Source organism: Ooceraea biroi, chromosome 7, assembly GCF_003672135.1.
Source record: "Ooceraea biroi isolate clonal line C1 chromosome 7, Obir_v5.4, whole genome shotgun sequence".
NCBI lineage: Eukaryota > Metazoa > Arthropoda > Insecta > Hymenoptera > Formicidae > Ooceraea > Ooceraea biroi.
The window spans coordinates 5,703,673-5,728,131 of NC_039512.1; the positions used below are offsets into that span (position 1 = coordinate 5,703,673).

Here is a 24,459-nt window from a genome sequence, read left to right on the forward strand (position 1 = left end):
ATTTACATGTAAACTCGGAAATTTTTGAAGCAAATGTGGAAAATATTTTTTATTTTAATTATAAAAAATGCGATAAAAAATAAAACTAAAAAAGAACGTTTAATAAAGGATATTAAATTGCGATATATTGCATCATCGTAGGAATTCATTTCGCGTAGGTTGTCGAGTGAATTCAGCGATCAGTCGCGGGGACAGCAGTTGCAGAGCATTTCAGTCGCGATTCAGTCGTGACCGTAGTGACCGGCAATTCTGATCGTACGGTACCGTGTGACTCGTTTGTAACATGAGCGCCAACGTGGTAGACGACGTACAAAATCTGACATTGTCGGAGGATAAGGCACGAATCCCCAAAAACTTTACGTAGAACGCGAACTTTGTAGCTCTCTCTCTGATATTTATCGTTAAACTATGCTGACGAGTTTACGTTTTCACGTTTGTAGGGCCGTTTACTGCGGTACTAATTGGACACATGTTCGGGTTGGTTAAGACGAATTTTTTCCTTTAACATTTTTCCCCGTACAACTGTTGCATCGTAATCGGTGAATTCATTGTTATCTCATTGTCGCGTAACACAATCGGAACGCGATCGTGTTAACTTTTGTTTGTAACAATTATTCCACCATACAATGATAGAATCGATAATCTGACGTAACCTATGAGTACCTTTCCTTAATAAAAGCTCAAGAGTGCTACATGTAACATGCGGTCATCTTTACGTGGTGATCGATTCGCGACATTCGATTTATTTTTGCGTGAGCTAGTCGATCTACGTTACGATTTACATCTTTGAATTTTTTATATTTTTAGACGAAATCAATGAAGGCGCATAAAAAGAAACAGGCAGCAATGGAGAAGTCGGTGTCTGAACTTAATCCTTGGCCCACGTACATTCAGGTAAGTTACGCTGGCAAAATTATTATTGGTATAACATTATGGAAAGTTAACGTGAACATTTGACGAGTTAACAATTCTTTTTATATTTAATTATTTGTAAAATGTATGTAATTTCTTCTTGATATATTTTCTAATTATATTAGTTAATAAAATAAACTTGCATAACATCTAAAGCTATCAATATTATGACATGATAGTTACGTGTAATTTTATAGGACCGTATTGTCTTGTGGGACAAATTAAAAAAAGAGTATGAGGATGGATTGGCTGCTAAGACTCCCGTAGATATAACTGTGACCCTCTTGGACGGCAAGGAAATCCCTGCTCAATCCTGGCGCACGACTCCTTACGACATTGCGAAAAGCATCAGCCAAGGACTGGCGGATAATACCGTGATTGCAAAAGTCAATAATGCATTGTGGGATCTTGATAGACCATTGGAGGGTGATTGCAAGCTGCAGTTGCTGAAGTTCGACGATCCGGACGGTCAACAAGTGTTTTGGCATTCCAGCGCTCACATTCTTGGTGAGGCTATGGAACGAGTTTATGGCGGCTGCTTGTGTTACGGTCCTCCCATCGAGAATGGTTTTTACTACGACATGTATCTCGGCGAAAAGGGCATTTCCAACATGGACTTTCCATACTTGGAAGGCTTGTACAAAAATATAGTTAAGGACAAGCAGCCATTCGAACGGCTGGAGATCACGAAGGAGAATCTCCTGGAAATGTTCAAGTATAACGAGTTCAAGGTACGAATTATCAACGAGAAGATACACACGCCCACGACCACGGCTTACCGATGCGGTCCGTTGATCGACCTGTGCAGGGGACCGCACGTGAGACACACGGGCAAAGTTAAGGCGATCAGGATCACGAAGAATTCGTCGACGTACTGGGAAGGGAACGCTAACGCGGAATCGCTGCAGAGAATATATGGTATAAGTTTCCCGGACACGAAGCAACTGAAGGAGTGGGAGAAATTCCAGGAAGAAGCGGCGAAGCGGGACCACAGGAAGATCGGAAAGGAACAGGAGCTCTTTTTCTTCCACGAGCTGTCGCCCGGCTCCTGCTTCTTCCAGCCGCGCGGCGCGCACATATACAACACCCTGGCCGAGTTCATTCGCTCCGAGTACAGGAAAAGGGGGTTCCAGGAGGTGGTCACGCCAAATATTTATAACAGCAAGCTGTGGCAGACCTCCGGGCACTGGCAGCACTACGCCGAGAACATGTTCTCTTTCGACGTGGAGAAGGAGACGTTCGCGCTCAAGCCGATGAATTGTCCGGGTCATTGCATGATATTCGACGTACGATGTAGATCGTGGCGCGAGCTGCCGCTCAGGATGGCGGATTTCGGCGTGCTGCATCGTAACGAGCTGTCTGGCGCGCTAACAGGCTTGACCAGAGTGAGACGCTTCCAGCAGGACGACGCGCACATATTCTGCTCCGTGGAGCACATCAAGGACGAGATGATGGGCGCCCTCGACTTCCTGCGACACGTCTACTCCGTCTTCGGCTTTACATTCAACTTGTGTCTGGCCACGCGACCCGAGAAATTCTTAGGAGATGCGGCGGTCTGGGATCAAGCTGAGAGAGCGTTGGAGGATAGCCTGAACGCGTTTGGCGAACCGTGGACCCTTAATCCTCAGGACGGCGCTTTCTACGGCCCTAAAATCGATATTACCATCATGGACGCGCTCAAGCGACCTCATCAGTGCGCTACGATACAACTGGACTTCCAGCTGCCAATCCGATTTAATCTTTCTTACATTAAGTAAGTCTCCAGTAACAGTATTAGATATATTTATTCATGAGAAATCTAAGGATTTTCAGAAAAATTGAATGACTTCATTTTCCTCATTTGTTTACAGTGAAGCAGGCGAGAAAACGAGACCGGTCATTATACACAGGGCTATCTTGGGTTCGGTAGAGCGCATGATCGCGATCTTGACCGAGTCGTACGGAGGCAAGTGGCCGTATTGGCTGTCACCCCGGCAGGCGATGATCGTGCCCGTGGCATCGCAATTCAACGATTACGCCTACGAGGTTGAACAGAAACTGTGGAACGCTGGGGTGATGGTCGAAGTCGATACTGATTCAAGTGATACTTTAAATAAGAAGATACGCAATGCTCAACTTGCACAATTCAACTTTATTCTTGGTAGGTGTTAACATGATCAATGAAGTTATTGTAAAGTAATTCCTCTATGAAATTACACATCATTTTACGTTTTACAACAATATCCATCTTCTCTCCGATGTTTATATGTACTTTGCATTTTATCGTAATATATATTTTACACAGTCGTGGGCGAGAAGGAACAAATTGCTGGTACAGTGAACATAAGAACGAGAGATAACGTGGTACATGGGGAAATGGCAGTGGAAGAGCTGATCGCAAAATTGAAAGTCCTGAAGGAAAGCAAGGATCAAAGTGGCAACTTGAAGCCTTAACTGAATCTTTTCTATTAAAACTATTTTATTTATTTCTAATAAATGCATTTTGATAAACTTAATGATGAACTTAATAGTTGCACGAAATCGCTCTTTGTGCGATAAATGATTGTTATTCTTACCGTTTTGAAAATATATTTTTTTCAGCTTTTCCTTTTGCAGGAAGATAAAGACAACAATTATTATCATGAAAAAAGTTTTTAATTTTATATGAATCCATGTAAGATATATATGTAGTCGCATTCATTCTCTATGAATGTGAGAATCAATTCATGTTACACTGTGTAGCATTTATTATAAATGTAATTAAATTATCAATTATCTTATCTGGACATTGTACTTTATTATAAACTCCGTCTATCAATTAAAAAGTTTTCGACTATGTCTATATTAGGATATACATCTCAAATATAATACCTCTAGAGTAAAAATATAGACAACAAATTAATTCATAGGGAATTAATAGGAAAGTCGTGGCGCGCTGTCAAATTCATTTTTATAATCAAAACAAAGATGAGCCAAAAATAAAGAAAACTTATATTAAGAAAGTAATATAAGATACATTTTATAAAAGTGGCATTTAAAACGAATCCGCTAAGTCTTAAACAACTGTTTTAACGAATAAAATCACAATATATGTTTTCATATTTTTACACAATTGATAATCCATCAAAGGATAGAACGATAGAAGTACTTTATCTCGTAGTACTAATTCTCGTTTCTATCTGAAGAGATGTTACTATTGCGCATGCGCAGATGAAGGTTTCGATCGATATATAATTTCAGATTTCATCATTTCGTTAATATTTTTCTTCCAGTAGAGTAATAATTTTTCTATAATCAGCAGTATTCGTCGGTAATATTGCTCCTATTATTACTTTGAAGATCTACCACTGTCCCGTCGAAGTTTCAGGCAATCGTTGTTCGCTTGATCACCGTAGTCCACTTCCGCGAAGAAGGCTAAGCGGCACGGGAAGGACGCGAGGTGACGCGAAGTGAAACGGTACAATCATTTCTAAAGATGACGGCGGTGGCTATCTCTCCAGCTATGTCCCACAATACAAGCGGAATCATACAAGTGGTGAACGAAAGTAACCTAAGCAAAATAGAGAGGTGAGTGCCATTCGAATGGTGCCTTTTCCACCAAGTACGAACACCGTCTGGCTGGCGAGCAAACCGGAGCTAATTATCGATCCGTTTGCAGCTTCCTCAACGATACAGCTTACAGAGAGGCCATTGAGAATTCGTCGAATTATAACAGTCGACTATGCCGGGAACGTCGTCTTCGCATGCCATTCCTCGACTCGCAGACAGGTAAAATTAATCAGCACTCGACGCTGTGCTGCAGTCCTATAATTAATCAATTAGTACTATATTGCTTTGGTCAGACTTCTTGTAAACATTTCATGTAAACTATTTATTTAGTAGATCTGTCTGACATTCTAATGTTTAATTTTATTCTATTCGTTGCATTATTGTTGGACATTTTATAGTTAGTTGCACGAATCACTTTAGATTGTTAAAATCTTAAGTTTCTTTAAATAACAATATGCAGATTGTGATGTAAAATTATAGGTGTGGCGCAGAATCATTCTGCATTGTTTATGTCCTCAAGAGAAAGGCTACCGGGTTTATTGCACGGTCAGATTTATACATATCCAAGCAAAAGATGGCGGAAAAAACGACGACAATACTTGATGCATTACCTGCATCCAAAACGAGGACCAAGAGGTGATACAGAAGATGGTACAGAGGGAGTCGAGGCTGTTACACATGTAAATGACGATAGCAAAGATTCAGTAGGGCTTAAAGGTGAGCGAAAGCAGATATCAGACTGATATAAATTGCATAGAAGGGCTCGTTAACATTATTTAACGATTAAATTATTACAATAATCTGTCTTACAAGAAAAGTTTGAATACTTTCAGATGAACATAGTAAAGATGCTTGGTACTATGATGAGCAAGATATGTTAGATATGGATGCTTATGAAGAACCCGATCCTGATAGTGATTACGATTACGAGGAGAGTTACAGCAGTAAACGGAAACGTAGGAAAACGCGAGGTGGTGGTCACCATCCTGCTCGTAGTCACCCACCTTCTACGGACAGTCCAAGTGGAAAACGGACAAAAGTATGTTGCACATGTATGATTACGGATAAAAATAAAATAGAGAAATCAGAATGTACGTTTCAAGGAGATAGTACGTTCACGCATGTATTTTATAGATTTGCGCGAGTTTTCGGACAGTCTATTTATATAAAGTGCGCAACATGTAACGTGTTTTTCAATTTGATACAGGGTGGAGGTCGTGGACGCAAAAAAACCAACTACGACTCTGTCGACACTGATAAGCCATTCGTTTGTGACCGTAAGTTTAATCATAGATACAACTACAAATGACCATTCCCTGTTATTAGTTTATTATAAACATTATTACCGTTAATATTATTATTATTATTATTTGAAGTAAACAATAAGATTCTTCAAATGAGGTGTAGATCCTTCTCGTTACAAAATTTGTTAACTTTATCATATGTTTATATTTATACACTGTTTGCATATTATGCCCGACGAAACAGAAACTATTTTATGATATGAAATAAGATGAAGAAGCTCGAAATAAATTGTTAAACATAATAGTTGAATACACAGTTGAATATAATGCTCTTATGCCAGGCGACGATTATGATATACTTGACGAACTATATAATGTGGGAAGGTGTCTTCTAGTCTTGTTCTCTCGCTACCATAATGACTTGATATTTGTTCAGAGGGATTAATCGACATTGTAGTGACTGCTGTTTTCTTTCAAGTATCAATTGAGGCAGCATATACGGACGTTCGATTATGTTATAAGAATTTCGTTACGGGCCTATGAACTTTATTGTTTTGATCTGTTACTTTATCATTTCGTTTTATCATCTCGGTTCGAGTATACTTATGGTATGGTTCTGAATGCAAGGCGAGGTCATATTTCAAATATCCAAAACTTTGTGCATAAGTAGTATTACGTATGCTTCTTATATCTGTACCGTTAAGTTCTCGTTTGTTGGTCAGATTAAAAATAATCGAAATATAAAAATACATAATGAAATATTTGTCTTGTCGTGCTAGATCTTATAGCTTAAGGTCTCTAACATTTCGTCTCACATTTGGTTTTCTAATACATTTCATTTTGATTAAAAACGTTGATGAATCACTAACTAGCTATACCTCACCATCGATCAAGTGCTTGAGAACTTTATTCAGCGCACCTTGCGATTAACATTTGACTTTACCGCAGTAAGAATGCTCAAGTCCAAAACTGCTTCTGTACTTAGAAAATTGATATGTCGTTTGACCTAGAATCTCGAAAAAAATGTCTCAATTGAAATACTTATTATGCACAAATTTATGGAGTTCACTTGTACGTAGTGCGAACAAGCAAAAGAACAAAAAAAATAAAGAATTGGAATAACTATGAGCAATCTCAATATTACCTTCTTGAAGGAGTACAATAGTCATCACTAATTTGGTCAAACTTTTCCAGACACGAAGTCTATGAATTAACTCGAATGTGCCTGCAATCTGTTTACTTCTTGAAACCACTCCTGTTAGATTAGCAGACGATCTAAAGACATTTGGTCTGGTTGTACGAAGCTCGTGTTAAAGACGTGTAATTTTGGCGGAACATTGAATCTCGTCCATTGACAATCGAGCTGACGTTACCGGCCCAAATATCTTCGGACTAGTTCTACCTGCAATAATAACAGAGCAAGAATGTACTGGCTCACACTGTAGCGAGCTCATTCTGTAGGAGTACAAGCATCAAAGCCTTGCATCGTATTAGTTTTGCTTCTTGGGCTGGAACTCCTTCACTGCTTGTCCACATTATAGATTCGTAGGTGGATAGGGATGTGTACTGGTGCGGAAGGTGTGCAAATGCTATCCCCGACCCACCATCACCACCACCGTCACAACCATCATCATTACTATATCGCCGCCCCCGCCCCCTCTTTACGGCTTCTATGTCCCGACCGCCTCCCCGCCTCTTAATCATCCGTTAAATCCGAGAGGTCTGTCTTATCATTGGACGTTGCATTGGATGGATTGCGGGAAAACAGTATTTGCACTTTTGCAGTATGCAGCGCACGGTATAAGACCAGACCTGGTCTGGTCTACCATTACGGTCATTCCCACTCTACTTCCTCCGGTGATCCTGCTAAGGAACTAAGTCCCAGTCCTGCCGAAGTTGAACCTAGGAGCGTTGCAGACACCGCTGCTTCGAACCAGCCAGGTTGGAGCCAAAATCAGCTCAGTTTTCTCACTCTCCTGTAAGCCCGCGATCCCTCACCCGGCCCCCCCGACTCCCGCCTATCCCCTTCCTGCTACGCCGTTTCCCACATTTCCCCCCCACATTTGTCACTCTCTTCAATCTTGTCCCGGCCACGCAATTACTCCAAGAACGTTCCCCCTAATACTACAACCTAATATATACGTATATATATATTTTTTATACATGTACTGCAAATGCATGCATTGCAAATATAAAATATCGTAACGCATTCTCTACTACTACGTCTCAAATTATATATATATATATATGTATATGGAGTTTATGTTTCTCTAACGTTTAATTGTATTTAAGATATTACAAGCTATATCATACGGACAAACGACAAACGAGACAGTATGATATAAGTGATTTTAATCTTGCACTCTGTCGTACTTCTTCATACTTTCCGTATCGAACAACGGAAATGTCTCGTACGCGTGGTGAATGAAAAAAAGCGATAATAATTATTTGTGTTGCATCTATTTTGCAGTAGCATGCTTCTGCAATATATTCTAAAACCTTTTTTTTGTCTTTTTTGTACGTTAGAGAGAAACAACAGACCATCAAGTCCTCTAGGTTGGTATTTTTCGGCGCGTTTTTCATGACTCTTGAGCGTTTTGTATGTGTGTGTTTTTTATTATTAGTAGAAGCTCCTCTCGTACCCCTTCTCGGCATGACATATCAAGTTTTTATGAGAATGAATCTAACAACGTAAAGTTTTTTTCTTTTCTTTGCTGTTTTGACGCTTCTGTATTATTCCTTAGAGCGATTGTTGCTTCCATTCTCCTATTAATGAATGTTGAGGCTTCACTGAATCAAATAGGTACCTTTGAAGTTACTTGTAATTCCGATATGTTTGAAAAGTCGTTTGTTTGTACCTGTCTGTACTTGGAGTCGATATATCTCGTCGTTATATCTTGGATTTGTTGCTGGTGATGGAATGTACTGATTGAGATATGCACTTTGTTGTACCTATATATGAGATATTTTTTTCTATCGTAACAATTTACATTTCGTGAAGTTTAGAATAATTGATTCTGTTATGTGAAGCGTACGTGATAATCAGAAATGGGCTTTACAATAAAATTGTTTATGAACATATGTACGTACGTGCTCACGAGCAAGTGTGACGAATAGTTCAATGTTATACAGAGTGTCCCGAGATTTTGTAACCACTATTTTTATTTGGAAATACTATTATATTCTTAGTTTCAATTTCTTTATTATTATTTTAGTGCCAATTACCTTGAAGTTTTTTCAATTTTTCATATTATTCTTACAATTAGAAGTCAGTGTAATTTCTACTAATGTAAAGTTTTTACTATAAATTTTGCTTAAGAATATATTCAAGTTTTGAAAAACATTCTTTTCTTCAATAATGCTTACATTTAAAAGCTCAATCAATGTATGCATATTGTAAAGTCATTCTTTCGATTTTTATTTTTGTTTCCCTTATTTATAGTGAAAGATAAGGATAATTTTAATGGATTCTCTGTATATTCAGTCAGTCAGTTCGAAGTTTTCTATTTCGATGATAGCCCTCCCAGATTATCCGAATCGATAATCGAATCGATTACGAACGGACATTCACAGAGAGAAAGAGAGGGAGAGAGAGAGAAGGAGAGAAAGAGAGAGAACGAGAGAGCGAGAGAGTCAAATATTACTTTCTGTTATATAAAACCGGTGTGCATGGTCATCAGCTTGTGACGGCAAAGCGCAACTGGGTATGTTGATCGATTTGTGATCAGGTGGTACGCGCCGTGGTCGTCAGAACACCACTTCCTCGAGTACCACGAGTCCGTCGCCGGCGGCGCCCACCGCGGTCTCGGCCGCGGGAGCAACGACGACACAACCGCAGCAACAACCGCAATCGCAGCAGCAACAGCTGCCGTCGTCGGTGCAGGCATCCATTGCCCCGGCGTCGCCCACCGTGCCAGCGTCCAAGGAAGATCATCTGCCAGCTGCCTCCTCTCCGAGCGGCGCCGGCGGGTCCTCATCACTCACGTCCTCCGCGGAGAGCGCAGGAGCTGCTGCAGGACCACCCACTCCTGGTGGCACGACGGAGAAGAAGCCTGGTAGTGGTGGCGGCGGCGGTAACAACAAATCCGCACAACCATCCCCATATTGCGACTTCTGTCTAGGCGACGCGAGAGAGAATAAGAAGACCGGCGGATCCGAGGAGCTAGTGTCGTGCAGCGACTGCGGCCGCTCAGGTAAGCCAGAGGAAAAGATCAAGCGCAAGTATACCAGGCGGGCGAATCACAATTGAAGTGTCCAGGGCGCTTAAAGATAGTCACCAAACGACGACGACGATGACGACTACGACTACGACGACGACGACAACGACGACGACGGGACGGTGATACGATCGCATGATCATGACATTACGTTCGTAGATAATGAATACACTCCGGAACGGCGAGAGAGCTGTTCGCGTTTCATCACGGGCAGTCTATTTTCTATGTCTCTTCGCGAGCCTATCGCAGTTCTGCGTCCTGTGCACGCATAGCCAGATACAACTCAAAAAAAAAGAAAAAAAATAGAGAATAAAATAAAAGATCAGATAATCAGCCTGTTGCACGATGTCGAGTAACACGACGCGCGCGCGCCATTAAGATGATCCAGTAGCTTATTTGTGGGATACACGACTCGTGATTACTTAGCGATATATACGGCGGTTCGCGGCAAACCGGGACACCGGGATGCCGAGCGTTAACTAAAGGAGCATATTGGGTATATATATACGTGTTTGTGTACACAGTCATAATTGTTTATGCTTCCATGTTTCAGCTGTTAATAGTCGTGAAAGGTATTACGTAATTCGTTAATTTTACGACGAGCAAGAGCGTACAGTGCCCTTCCTTAAGCAGAGAGGATCGCTGCTCTCCATTCGTGTATTCCAAACGTACCTTATGATTGTTAAACGCGTGTGATATCGAGATATTTAGGATCGTCTGTTACATTTGTGTATGATTTGAGTTTGCCTTGCATTTTCGTTAATGCAAATCATGTAACGTGCCGCTTACACATATATCGATGATATATGTGCGTAGCCATTAAAAGTATAGGAAGTATGTCTGTTATTAAAGATTTTGCAGACCACACGTTATGCGTTTTAAGTTGTTAAGACGAGAAAGGGAAGGAAGACTTTTTGAGTTGTATAGGGTTACTATTGTCGCGTGACGCATATTCCTTTCGTCACTGCCGCCAAGGGTAATAGAAACTCACTGTTGCAGTGTTGGGTGCAATAATTATGGAGAGCGAGAGCGAGAAAGAGAGCGAGAGAGAGAGAGAGAGAGAACCATTTAATTATCTGCACAGTTTAGATCAAACGGTTACGAGCTTTACAATACACTAGTCAAGATGAGGAACACAAAACATCGTTTTGTCAATGGTGCAACTTGTCTGAGTGATAGGAATTTTCAGGAATTCCTTTACTGCGCGAATTTGCTGTGATTTCTAGTGTTTGAAATAATTAGTTCTAAGACCGAATTGGTACGCGTGATATTATGAGGAAAGCACTAAAAATCTTTATCGGTGAGAGACGTCAAAATCCATCACGTGTGCGTGTGTGTGATTGGATGTTAACACAAATCAATCAGAGAACGTTCGCTCTCTTACGCAAAATTTTAGGTAAATTTATTGAAATTCCTGTTGCACAGTACCACCAGAGCACGTATTGAAGAAGATGTGTTTGTCTTCTGTTTGACAGTGTATACTGATATTTACATTATTGCGTTATCGGAAATCAAAAGGAAAAAGGGAGAAGTATACGCGGCGTAAAAGACGCACCGGCAGGTTTGAGAGGATTTTAAATATGATGCAATATGCTAACTATATATTCAGCACAATCATGAAATCGTCTTAACGAGGACAACGTATCTATTGTAAGATAATGAGGTGTTGATCACGTCATGTTTCAATATTTCTACGTTTTATGAACGCCTGTAAATACTTTTGTACCTTTTGCGTTTGTTGAGTATTACGAGGTTTAGATGCGAGATAAGAGCGCAGCACAGGAAAGGAACAATGAAAGAAAGGAAAGAATGCATTTTTGAGGATCTCCGCGATCTTCCGCGATTTTTCATAAATTCTGAACTAAATTGAACGAATTTTGAAAAGATTGACTGGGCAATGATCGACGTGGCGTATTATATCATGATATTATTTCGATTTTGATCGACATTTGTGTAACAACACTTTTTTTCGCAACAGATTAATTTTTATAATCGAAGAACAATTCGCGTCTCAAAGTATTCCAATCAAGTTCAGAAGATGAGACGACATATGCTATGATATAACATATATTATACGGCGTGCATCTTACAAAAATATTTCGTTGAATATATTTTGAGTGTAATATCGTCTCTCTGACAATCTCTGCAGAGTTTTTTATTCAAGAGACACCATTTTATGTTTTCATGTTGATATTATAAATTGCGATGGTTAAGCTTTTACGTTTTTTCACGCGGAATCACCGCGAGATGTTATTTCGAAGAATTTATTTATACAGAGAGTTGCAATTAGCGTGCGCAATAGAGAGCTCGATGTATCGCGGTCTTACTAGATTTTGTTGTAAAGATAAATCGTGATAAATCGCGCGTGTTCTCTATTGAAGTTAAAATGCTCGTTATAGTTTTTGAGATGTGTCTCACATTCCATTATATCTGCTGCTCTTGATTACCTTTAGTTGTGGGCATTAGCTTCTTCCCGACCTAATATAGTGTAATCGCTTCCCTCTCTTGCTATTATTGTCATTTATATAATATAACACATATATATTTATTCTATATTTAACGTGCAAGGAAACGAAGATAAAGCTATACTTACAGAGCATAAAGAAATTCTTTTTTATCTGCTGGATATTTTAGTTAGGTAAACTATTACCAGTCTTAACGATGGGTCAGGCGTAAACTCGTCGTGACCGATGTCAATCTTCTTGTAGAGATTCGATGTAGCTTAGTTTTGTACAAGCTTTGATACTCGTACAAATATTATTTTATTAGGACTAACGAAATATCTCGTATGCGGAATTAATGTAATACCTTATGAGTTTTTCGGGCATGGAGAGAGTAACGGCGTTCGATCTACTTTCGATCAGACTCGGATTACTTTTTTATACATTTTGTGGATTACGTAGACATAACGCAGTTTTACGCATTGATCATTCTACACGTATACGCTATATAAGTTGTAACATCGTGCAACCTTTTACTTCCTACATAGACGCATATAGTGTGTTTTTTATATTCGATTTCTGAGACATTTAGGATGATTTACAGCTGAGAGGTGCAGAATCGTCTTCTTTAACCGTAGAGCCTCATGTTACGAAGTACTTTCTAATATACACGTATTATGTAACCCGAGATATAGACGGCTATCGACAAAGATATGTTACAGCTTCTTTACATATAACGATACGTACGATACAACAATGTAGGATACTCTATCATTTAATGTGGCATAGCTGATACGGCAGAATAGAGGGTACTACGCGTTTTAGTTTGCTGTATAAATTGATATTATATTATCCCTAGATTGTCGTAAGAAAAACTCACATGGTATAAGGAAAAAAAAGAAAAAAAAACACAATGGAAGCATGCAGATATAGTTCCTCCTTGTTACATATAAAATTGAAGACTTGTTATTAGGCGATTTTTAATTAAGCAATACCCGATGAGGCTTACAAATATAGTATTTAAGTCACACTAATTATATATAAATATATGTATATATATGTATGTGGCATCCATATATGTATATATATATATATGATATATAAGGAATGTGATACGTTATGAGTTGCGTGCATATGTGCATGGCGAGGAGAGATAGAGAGGGAGAGAATGCAAGAAAAAGAGAGAGAGAGAGAGACATGAGTGCAAGAGATTAAAAGAGCGCGAGAGAGAGTATGTGTGCGTATGTGAGGGAGAGAGAAGGAGCGAGGGAGAGCGTGCATCTGCGACGTTTATATTGTGCTGCGCAAGAAAGAACGTGAACTATTCCAAGGTACGCCCTGCTATTACTTACCACCTATTATTCCAAATAATAACAGTATGTTCAAAGTGCAACATCAAAAAATAAAAAAAAAATGAAATTACAGATATCATGAAATAAAATATTCTGTGCGGAAACATGAGGACGTATCATTATTCCGGACGTTTTTAGTGCTGAGGAAGGGTGAAAGACACACATACACATACGTAGAGTAGCACGTGTGTACCAGTTTTGTCGAACATCATGCTCTTGCTCTTGCTGCGAAATTCGATTTGATCGGAAAACATGAGAATAAAAACGCAAAAAAAATAAATAATTCACGGAGAGACAATAGCTTGGAGTTCACTGTTCTTCGGCACAAGATAACTGTCCTGGCACCTTTCTACTCGCATCCCGAGAACGTGACTCCTGACTCCGTCCCAAATGCGTGTTCCTTGACCTGCGTACGTTCTTCTTGTTATAGGGCATCCAACGTGTTTGCAGTTCACTGCAAACATGATCGTTTCTGTTCGCAAGTACAGGTGGCAGTGTATCGAATGCAAATGTTGCTCCATTTGCGGCACCTCCGACAATGATGTAAGTATTCACCCTGCAACCGTTCGCAGGACTAAGCAATGCATTTCACGCCAGCAGGCGAAGATAGAAACGCGCGAGGAAATTATAATAATTCATATATTTTCATCGATAGATAGATTAATTTTACAATGAGCTAAAGTTTTGCAAATATGACATCTTTTTGGATTGTTTCAAGCTAACATTTTCTTATTGATATTCGGAATTTATTGATTTACCAGTAGCTAAAACACTTTTAGAAATTAATATGACGTCACGCGTTTCATCGAATATTACATGATATTAACGATTTGGCAAACTGAAAATAGGATCAGTTGCTGTTCTGTGACGACTGTGATCGTGGATACCATATGTATTGTCTGACACCGCCTCTCGCGTCACCTCCCGAGGGCTCCTGGTCATGCCGCCTATGCATTACCGAATTTCACCAAGGTGATTAAGTTCGTCTGATAGACGGACCTCGTCCTCCCTCGTAGATAAGTCACCGAGCTATATACTGCTGGCGCTGCGGTTATCTTCTCAAGGGAGAATTAGGAGAGTATTCATGTGCTCACATTTTCCTCATCTAGAGTATTACTACGGCATACATCGTACCGGCAAACTTTTCGAAGAAAGATTTGAAAGAAAGTCTACTTCATCGATTACTATTTATTATGAAATTTGCATCCATCATTACTCCCCTTAAATTATGTTCTAATGATAATGATAATAACGATAATGATAATGGTAATTAAGAGGATACATTTACGTAGCATACCGCATTAGATATCTCAGGCACTGGTGATCTCAACGAGATAAGGATGTAAGGTGACACGTATTTATAATTTTACTGAGGTAGCTTCTCCGACGACTAGATGTATAAAAGATACGTCGTGACCGATTGTCTTACGGATTTCGTCAGGCATGGATAGAGAGATTAATAATTTTAAAGGCAAGGACGAAGTTCGGTGTTTAACGATGATGTTAGATTTTACAATTCGTACTGAGAAATACTGTATTTTTTGCTCATTTTAGGAAACCGATATGTACTGTTTCGCAGCGATATTACTATTGAACGTAAACGAACGTTAGGAACTTAGTCAAAGATCGCTATGATAGGACAATACTCTCCTAGTTCTAAACTTTATCTTTAGCCAATGATATTCGAGAGTTTCGTTGCTTTTACAGTCGCTTGAACCTAAAACTAAATTTGGCGATCTCGTGTTTTCACATTAACTCTTAGCTCCTCGTTGTTTCGACTCGGCTTGAATCGAATTTTGTAGGAAGAGAAAAAAAAAGAAATACGAAACCAAGAAGGGGAATTCATATTCTAGATCATGATATTAATAGTATTTGTTCCACGAATAGTGATAAATAGAATATTATCTGTTTCTCTGTATGTATCATGATACTAAAGCTTTTACACTTAATGACATAGCTGAATATAGTGACATAGCTGTCATATACAGACTTGCAGTACTGCAGAAGAATTATATTCTACATGTTCTTCGTCACTTAGCTCAGTATTTTTGTATTTTGTATATTGTATGTACTTAATTTAAGATGCTGTGGTGATATATTTGGTATTCTCGTTAATGTAATTAATCTCGATTTCAACGATTGATAATTTTTACAATCGCCTAATTGTACTAGTGTTAGGTATACCATCCAAATTTGTCGACTCGCTTTTGAATTCATCTTCAACTAAGTTGATGGATTTACATTTTATATTGCTTACTTTTAACATAATGTACGCAGATTTGAATAAATACTAGTTTATACAAATCGGATTATTAAGTTTAGAATTGCGTGCCATCGTACACTTTTTGATTGCAGATGAAAGAGAAACGTAGACAAATTTGACATACACAAAAATACACACCATACACATACACATACATACACAGACAGGTGCTACATTTCAGGGATTAGCTCTTCTTTTGGACATTATGATTACTTTGTAACATCGGCAGTGATATTTTAAGCCAAGAAATATTACATTCTACGATTATAACAAATAATGGCTATCCACACAATGTAATGTAAGATATAAGAAAACAAAGGAATTAGCATCCGAAAAATATAACATTTTTCATAAAAATAACACTAACGTAAATGTTCGCCACCTATTTATTTCAGATCACGCTCCCATTCTTTATATGAATGTTTAACAAAATATGTTATAATAATATCCCGAATTTTCCTCTATTTTCACATTATGATATTATATGAAGGCAGTAACATGTCACGAATTTACATATACATTGCGCACTTTTGTTAGTTGATTTCAACCAAAATTTCGGACAGAGGTTTCCGCTGCAAATCAGGAACGGTTGCGTCCTTGGCTGGATAACCGACTGGTAGAAGCAGCACGAGCTTCTCGTTGGCTGGACGTTCGAGAAGACTGCGTATAGCCGGGCCACAGTTCAACGGTGTGGACGTAAGGGTCACCAAACCGGCGTACTATATTTAGAGAACGATAAATCAACTGAGCTATTATAAGATAAAATATTCGATTATTACGTAAAGAGCCACAGTGATTTACGATGAGGCACCGTTTTGCACTTTACGGTGCGTTTTATAATTACGTAAACATAATCGTGTTTAAAATAATATTTTTCCAAGAATATTATCAGCGTTTTGTAAAAAGTAGAACGCTAAATAATATTATATTTTTCTTAATCATGAAGGGAATCCTATCTCAGGCGAAAGATTCAATTTTGGGATACCTGATAATAACGTTTCTCGTAAATGGAAAGAAATACTCAAGTTACCTGAATGGCAGTGATGAGGATCCCGCACGCGATAGAAACACTCATCTCATGATAATAGTGGATTCTCTTCTTGCCATTTGGTAAAATACTGTAGGTTTGTTTGAACACAAGTATCAAGTACGGTGCGATGGTAAGATATTCCTTTATCCAATTGGTTCTTAACGGTGACAGGTCCGTCGTCCATTTCACGCCCATCCTCTTTTTATAATTAATTTCTTCCTCTTGCTCCACGATATCCCTAATCTTTGATTTTATAGACTGATTGGCCACCACGACGAAAGTCCATGGTTCCGTGTGCGCGCCACTTGGAGCGGTACCTAGATAAAAATAAAAAAGAAACGTGAACAAGCAATTTGAAAAGAATAAAAAGTGAGTTTAAATATTAATTATAATGAATCGAAATATTAAGTATAACAACGTATTGGATCCACTTATCTCTTGAAATAATTTTTAATGATCCACAATGATATCAGGAAATTAAAATTTGAAATTATAATCTGTAATATCTCGAAAATTATAAAAACTTTTCTCTTTTTAAATTTAAAATGTCTCGAAAAAAAGTTGATTTTGACGTTTATTTCTTAGGTACTCCTACGAGTACCTGAGATTTCTTGGAAAAATAACAGGTGTTGCTGAAGTACCTGCAGCCCTTATGATCTCATGTATGACTTCTTTTGGAACTGGATCCGCACTGAAGAACCGTAACGTCCGCCTCGCAGCAGCTGTCCGATAAAATTCTGACGCCCGAGCCAACGATTCCTTTTCAGGTAGCTTGACGTACTGATACGGTACATGTTTAAGGTCTTTTGACAAGGCGGGTTCCACTTGGTCTTCTTCTAACAATTCTTCGTTTTCTTCTGAAAGACGATGGAAGAAACATATTTTTCACGACAAGTAGAATCTGCATTACAGCATATTCATTCTTTCTTATCTTCTGTTTACGAGCTTAGTAAAACAAACGATAAACATAAAATTTCAACGTTATCTCTCTTCCTTTGGATAATTAATTCGACTGTTATGAAATTTCCCGGAATATCTTTCTTTGAAATCTAGAAAAGAATGAGGGTAACGTAAAGTAAGTGAATCTCAGTGACCAATTGACAGTTGGTTTTCGATAATTTTCGATAATAATTTGACTTCCTGAATCAAAAACTCTCGCTTTTTGCTAAGAATAAATATATTTATTTTTAATTCCTTTACGATCGTTGACTTTATTATTCACGAAAATTTAGAAAAAAGAAAAAATTGTGTCACACATTCTCTCCTCCCTCTCTCGCTTCTCTTTATCCAGTTATCGATCATTTTTTCCTGACTTATCTCGATAAAGAAATAGATTTCCTTTCAAGCGAACGTTTCAAATGAAGTACTTTCACCGCGCTCTTTCGTTTCCCAAAATGAGGCAAATATGATCAACGATCGTATTTCACTCAATATCATACACGCGCATATACATATGTATATATATATATATATATACACAACGTGCGGGTATTCGCTGTGACATTACTTTCACTCGGATCCGTCGATTCATCGTCGGCTGATGCCGACGCAAATACGGGTGTTCCACTTCGCGCGGCCGGCCACTCGACGAATTTGTTAAACAAAACGAACGCGATGGCGGCGATCAGTATATGGTAAAGATACTTGAACGTGAAGGGCAGGTATTCGGCGAGCATTTTACACACACGCGACGACGGCGACCACCCGCGCAGCTTTTTTACTCGCTACTGATCCACATCGTTCGACGAGCGCGCTCGAGAGTGCGACTCATGGGAGTCGCGAAGGTCGCAGATACGCGAGATATCCAGGAGCAATTTCACGATCGCAATTGCTCGCTCGTGGATCACTCGTCATGGAAAGATCCCTCTCTAAACATCAGTAGCGTTCGAACAATCGCTCATGCCTTTACGCGATAACTCGTGCCTTGATCCATTCGATTCCTCTTCAAGCTAGCTCGTCAGCTGACTCATCAGCATCTACGCGATTACGGTTTTCGAATCCGTTTAAGCAGACCCGAAAAAGATTAACGATAATTCATGCGTTCATTCACGAAATATCGGGGTATACAGAATGTTTGCGCTATCTTTACGCGTGAATATATTTGGTTTTAAAGGACTATTGTACTTTATTATCTGTTCATAGGTTCATATTAGGGTATGCAATCAGTAACTTTAAATTCTAAGAAAGTGCTTTGGCAATTCTTGTAAAGAATTTTAAAGTTTTCGAACATTATTGGTTTTCGAGAGATGGCAGAACAAAAGAGGCGGCACACAGCTTTCTAAACTGTATTGTCATTCGATTTCAGTATTTTTTATTTTACTTTGTTGAATCATTCACGGCATTATTTAGTTGCTTGGAGGTTTAGCCATACTTTCCATACATCCAGTTACATAGTTTACTTAAGCAGTCTACTTTATCGAGTCTAAGCGAAAATTATTATCTTGTTTTCTTGGCATTACTAATTAATAAGAACAATTTCATACATGTTTAGTTTCGATTTGTTTGCTCTCCTTAACGAAAGTTTATAGATTCTGAAGAGACGAATAATTTTTCTGTTTTGCATATAGCAGACCTTTAAAACGATGAATCTTTAATTCGAGAAATATTAACATCGAAAAACGATAAATTGTTTAGCAGATGAAGAATTTTTTTTCTGTTAAAAGCGTCGGTGAATGCGTACAAATAATTTATGGAAGGAATAGCGCGCTGATTAAATTGGACAAAAATTGGAATGCAAATCCGATTAAGAACCTATCAGAAATCGTATATTATGTACATACGTTTGTTAAAAACGAGTCATTTATTTCCTTTTACAATTAATTTTTCTTCGCAACTCATTTATTTTGTAATGTACTTTATACAACATAACGCAATAAATCCACAAATGACATTATAATTGAAGAACATTATTATGTAATAATATGATATCTAGTTTTAGACTTTATCGGCTCGCCTATCATTACTAAATTTTCAAGATAAACTTGTAGCTTTCCAACGAAATCAGTACTAGCAAGCTAGACTGATGACAGTTATCACGAATTATCATTAGCGCGAAGCAGACTAAAGCATATTAAAATTTTAAAATTGCTTAAAATCGTATCCATTTGCATTTTAAACACACTTTTTCATTTATACTACATCAGGCGAACTGGAATAAATATTACAACCTTTGCAAATTAGTTTACATAAAAACTTTAAATAATTTTATTCGTTATGCAATTTTATGCTAAACAAAAAATCGATAATCAAGTCGAAAAAAAGAGAAAAAAGGAGAGAGAAAAGATAAATAAAATCTTGCAAAAAATTGTTATTACATGAAAGTATTTACTTTTTATAAATATCATGAAACATTCACGAGAAAATTTGCTTGTATGGAACGAGAATCAGTGTTATAAAACCTTATCAGATAGTCCTGTTTGGAAAGAAAAGATTTTTATCATCTCTCATGTACAACATAGTCTTTTCTTTGTGTTGTCTTGTAATATCGTTTTCGTTTCCACTTAATCATTCGATCGATTATTTGCACACTAACACCTCGATTTACTTTCGGACAATCAATGCATTTTCCCACTTATGTCCGCATTCTGCAGTCGCGACATAATGCAACGCGCATCATGCTGACCTTGAATTATCAATAAGGAAAAATCGATACATGGAATCAACGAGCATGTGTGTACGGTATACATAATACTCTATTCTGGAAAATTCATATTCCTTCATGAGGTAGCTTGAATCTTTTAGATCGAAAAAACGAGAGTGTTATAAAGGCTATCGATACTTCAAATATACTTCGTATAAGACATAAAAAAATGTTATGATAAGAAATCGCACGGAATTCTCGAGAGCAGGATCGTGATACTGTATTAAGCACCCGACACAGAGTGAATTAGATTCAAAGTGATCTTTAAATTGCAAATTAAAACTCTTCCATATATTATTATTAGTAATTATATAATTAACGATGTTAAATGTTTAGTACAATTAAAGCGCACACAGATGCGAAACAACCGTTTATATTAATAATTACTGCCAAATATAATCACGAAATATTACATGTGTTAAATATTAAAGCAACATCTTTAATTATGTTTCCTTTATATTAAACCAACGTCTTTAATTATTTTGCCTTCTGGTTCCTTTAATTAAAGCTCAACTATATACTTTGATCCTCGCCTGCTATTTTTAATTAACTTCCAAGTCAATCCGAACAATCAGATGATTGAATTCAATCAAATTCTGGACGTAACAATTACTTAAATATACGAGCATAGTGTCTCAACTCAAGAAGAGTGTCTCAACTTAGATTACGATGTCCAAACAAATTCCGTCAAACGATACAGCGACTTCGCGATAAATGCGTTATCGAGTAGCCACTCGAATTTAAATAAGTTCCATATATATCGCCGTTAGCCGTTGTATTTGCTCGCTTGTACTCGACGTAGCTCTTTCGTGCATCTGAAACCTCGGAGCTTCGTTATCGCGTTATCGAAGCACGAGTTTGCTATCAAGCAATCCGCGCGATTCATCGATCCGCGTCGCGGTCTGAAGTTAGTACGGACCTGAAGTGGTCGGCGAGCGACGGCGGCGGCGGCGGCCAATGGGCGGCGGCGCTCGACGGCGCCGGCGCGATGCGGAGCGCGCAGTAGCAAAAACGTGCACGGGTCCGGCGACACGGCTGCGGCTCCGTCCGCGTCACGGTTGCGGCGGTAGGGTTCGGGCGGGCCAGGGTGACCATGTAAAGAGACCCGGCGTGCCGGCAGGCGCGGCGCTTCCGTGATCTTTTTCGGGGACCAGCGACAAGCGACGGCGGTCCGGATTCTCGCGCGAGCGCGGCGATTGCTGGTGATTGCGTACCGGTACGTTGTGTCGCGTCCGCACCAGCTGCACCTTTTGCACGCGCGAATCGAAGCCCCCGCGCTTCTCCGCGCGTCGGTATCGTGTATTTCGTGCACACACACATATATATATATATACACACACGCACGCGCGGTATTCACGCCCATACGTACATTCACACACACATCCATATGCAAACGTACATATATGCATTCGTGTATACATAGGCACGCGTGTACACGTATATACGCGGACACGAGCGCACGAGCGACGGAGCACGAGAGACGTTTCCCGACTTGGCGAATGGGCGTACCGCGTTACCGCGAAATGCGTCTCGATTGAGCGGACCGTGACTCCGTTCGCGATCGCGACCGCGATTCCCAGTGGGAACGGCGATAACGGTGACAAGTGCGCCGCGGAGGAGCACAGGACCGGGAGAAAGAGAGAGAGAGAGAGAGAGAGAGAGAGAGTGTGACAACAGCGCAGCGGGAGCGGGACGAAGCGAGAGGGGATGGAGAACGCCATGCAGCCGCTACTTCCACCGCCACCCCCACCCGCTCACGGCACGAGCAGCAGCGGCACGGAGCAAACGATCACCCACGAGTTGACATTCGGTACGTCCGTCGCAATCTCCTCACTCGCGATTCGCCATCCGATCTGTCGTGATCGAGGATCGAGATTTCGCGAGCTAACGCGAGGAAGTCAACACGATGATCTTGCTGTGCGACGACGGAAGCGCAATGCTTTTCAACGTTGGACGAACAGATTAAAGCGATCGGACATATCGGTCTCGATTCTCGATCCGCGGATCATTAATCACATCCTATGTAATGATAATTCCGAATCTCGACGTCGGTCCAAAGTCGGGCCGACTGCGCGCTTTACAGGCTGACACCTGTATACACACGCGCGCGCGCGCGCGACATTCCGGATGTCCACGCGCGTTATGCAACACGTCGTGCCACGCGCCGCGGTTGCATTTCGCTCGTGCGGTACAGTTAGGGGGAGAGATTGCGAAAATATCAAGTGTCGCGTACGCGTTTGAAACGCAGAGCGACAGCGCCGTCGACACGACGACACACGCGTTGACACGCGCGGCGTGCGACGTGACGCGGAATTGAGACTACATTGAGGCTCGGCGAGGAGGAATCCGCGCCAGCTTGCGCCGCTTGAAAATCATTTTGTCTTAATAGGCCTTAAGAGGATCTCGACGTTCTCTCGATGATGTCGCGTTCGCGGATCGGAGAGGCGTGCACGCCTCGCGCGCCGTTGCGCTGCTGCGTAAATTGGCTGTTTCTATATTTAGCCGTGGCCGGCATATGTAAAATAAGCATACAATGTTATAATGATATGATAAGATGGTCATTGTAACAAAGGGACGCTGTGTTAAATCATTTTCGGCCCGTTATACACGTCCTTGCGTAATGCTTTGCGTAATTTGCACGATATTTTGCATAATTTGTCAGCCATTTTAGAAACGTGAGCTTAACTTTAATCTATCACAGGCGGTAGCGAGGTCATTCTCTTAGGTTTAGCTACATTTAACAAAAACAGTGATTTTAAGTTCTTAAAACGGACTGTTGATTTCAATTCCTTGAACAGAGTTTCCTGAGTTACCTGAGTTCCTCGTATCGTTTTATTTTTATATGTTGATGTAGGTATATGTATTACATCTCCAAGGTTATTGATAGCGGGGCCGTCTTGAGTAATGGTGGAGGGTTAAAGAAACAAAAAGAAAAGAAAGAAAAGGTATATATACAGGTAGTTCTCGTTTTCCCGGCTTACAAATTTTCTTTATGAATTTTTCTCGAAATGAAATAATTTTTATAAAGGAAGCTTTTTTATTATTTTCAAAAGTTCTTGTGCTGTTTTTTAAATAAAATGTTTCTAAATAAAGTCTTTTTTAAATTTCTTAATCATTATGTTATACTTTTTTTACTGTCTTATGAACCTTGATCATGTATAACATTATTATGTATAACAATATTTCTATGGGATATGAATTCTCACTTTACGATTTATCGCTTTACGATGATCAGAAACCAACTAATTCGTAAAGGTGAGAACTACCTGTAAAAGAAATAGTTTCACAAGAAATTGCGTTCCTTTGTCCTTTTATAGTTTTATGACCCTATTAACGTTGAGTGCTGCGGTATTTTCATGACTTTCCATTCAGGTGGCAATAGTCCATGGATGGTCCACGTTATTGATTTATTGCATTCATTAAAAACGTTTAAAAGATAGTTATGATATTTATTAAGACTACAAAAATATTTGATAAGAAGAAAAAGAGATAATATGTAATATACGCTATAAAAACAATATTTACTTGTTTATTTATATTTTATAATATTTTTGCACTACACATAATGATTATGTATCAGTTAATGATATTATGAAACATTTCATGATAATGTTTCCTCTTATATGAAATTATTAAAACGGTCTGAACGGAAAGTGTAGCGTGGACCACCGATGGTCCATGCGGTATTCAATGTGTTAATTTATTCTGATGATCCATTTGCTCATTATCTGATATCATTACAATCTTTTGCAACCGTCGAATAAACTCGGATTAACTGCATTAACTGGGAATATTAATGTTTTCGTTTGGAATATTAATGGTGAAAGACATT

At 39.2% G+C, this 24,459-nt stretch overlaps 4 protein-coding genes across 10 annotated transcripts in view; 3 read left to right on the forward strand and 1 right to left on the reverse strand.

Annotated features, from left to right (window-relative positions):
- The first annotated feature begins 81 nt into the window (after positions 1-81).
- LOC105282042 (threonine--tRNA ligase, cytoplasmic) lies at positions 82-3,671 on the forward strand. 2 transcript variants are annotated; one of them, XM_011343718.3, is made up of 5 exons: positions 82-337; positions 808-894; positions 1,110-2,665; positions 2,763-3,052; positions 3,197-3,671. In XM_011343718.3, exons 1-5 carry the CDS (start codon positions 284-286, stop codon positions 3,343-3,345), a joined length of 2,136 nt encoding a protein of 711 aa, XP_011342020.1. In that variant the 5' UTR covers positions 82-283; the 3' UTR covers positions 3,346-3,671. The 2 variants fall into 2 exon arrangements, with proteins under 2 accessions (XP_011342020.1, XP_011342019.1); XM_011343717.1 differs by lacking the exon at positions 82-337 and adding an exon at positions 344-477.
- Positions 3,672-4,142: 471 nt separating this feature from the next.
- Positions 4,143-16,314, forward strand: LOC105282043 (zinc finger protein ubi-d4 A). Of its 4 annotated transcripts, XM_011343719.3 has the most exons (10): positions 4,143-4,458; positions 4,550-4,659; positions 4,921-5,157; positions 5,274-5,479; positions 5,648-5,717; positions 7,470-7,625; positions 8,211-8,240; positions 9,413-9,877; positions 14,125-14,237; positions 14,543-16,314. In XM_011343719.3, the coding sequence occupies exons 1-10, from the start codon at positions 4,367-4,369 to the stop codon at positions 14,672-14,674; spliced, it is 1,611 nt and encodes a 536-aa protein (XP_011342021.1). In that variant the 5' UTR covers positions 4,143-4,366; the 3' UTR covers positions 14,675-16,314. The 4 variants fall into 4 exon arrangements, with proteins under 4 accessions (XP_011342021.1, XP_011342022.1, XP_011342023.1 ...); XM_011343720.3 differs by lacking the exon at positions 8,211-8,240 and having other exon boundaries at positions 4,144-4,458; positions 14,543-16,313; XM_011343721.3 differs by lacking the exon at positions 7,470-7,625 and having other exon boundaries at positions 4,144-4,458; positions 14,543-16,309.
- A 13-nt stretch (positions 16,315-16,327) lies between these two features.
- LOC105282046 (iodotyrosine deiodinase 1) lies at positions 16,328-18,963 on the reverse strand. Its single transcript, XM_011343729.2, has 4 exons — positions 18,495-18,963; positions 17,629-17,844; positions 16,988-17,304; positions 16,328-16,676 (listed from the first exon to the last, which is right to left on the reverse strand). The coding sequence occupies exons 1-4, from the start codon at positions 18,661-18,663 to the stop codon at positions 16,491-16,493; spliced, it is 888 nt and encodes a 295-aa protein (XP_011342031.1). The 5' UTR covers positions 18,664-18,963; the 3' UTR covers positions 16,328-16,490.
- A 2,684-nt stretch (positions 18,964-21,647) lies between these two features.
- LOC105282044 (ribosomal protein S6 kinase alpha-5) overlaps positions 21,648-24,459 on the forward strand; it is a 32,856-nt gene continuing 30,044 nt past the window's right edge. The window contains exon 1 of one of the 3 annotated variants that reach the window (XM_011343725.2): positions 21,648-22,437. Coding sequence is in view for 1 of the 3 variants with exons in the window: in XM_011343727.2 (XP_011342029.1) it covers positions 22,335-22,437 (103 nt within the window). In the remaining 2 variants the exon portion in view is untranslated. The remainder of the gene's footprint in view (positions 22,438-24,459) is intronic. The other 2 variants (XM_011343726.3, XM_011343727.2) reach the window with 2 other exon arrangements.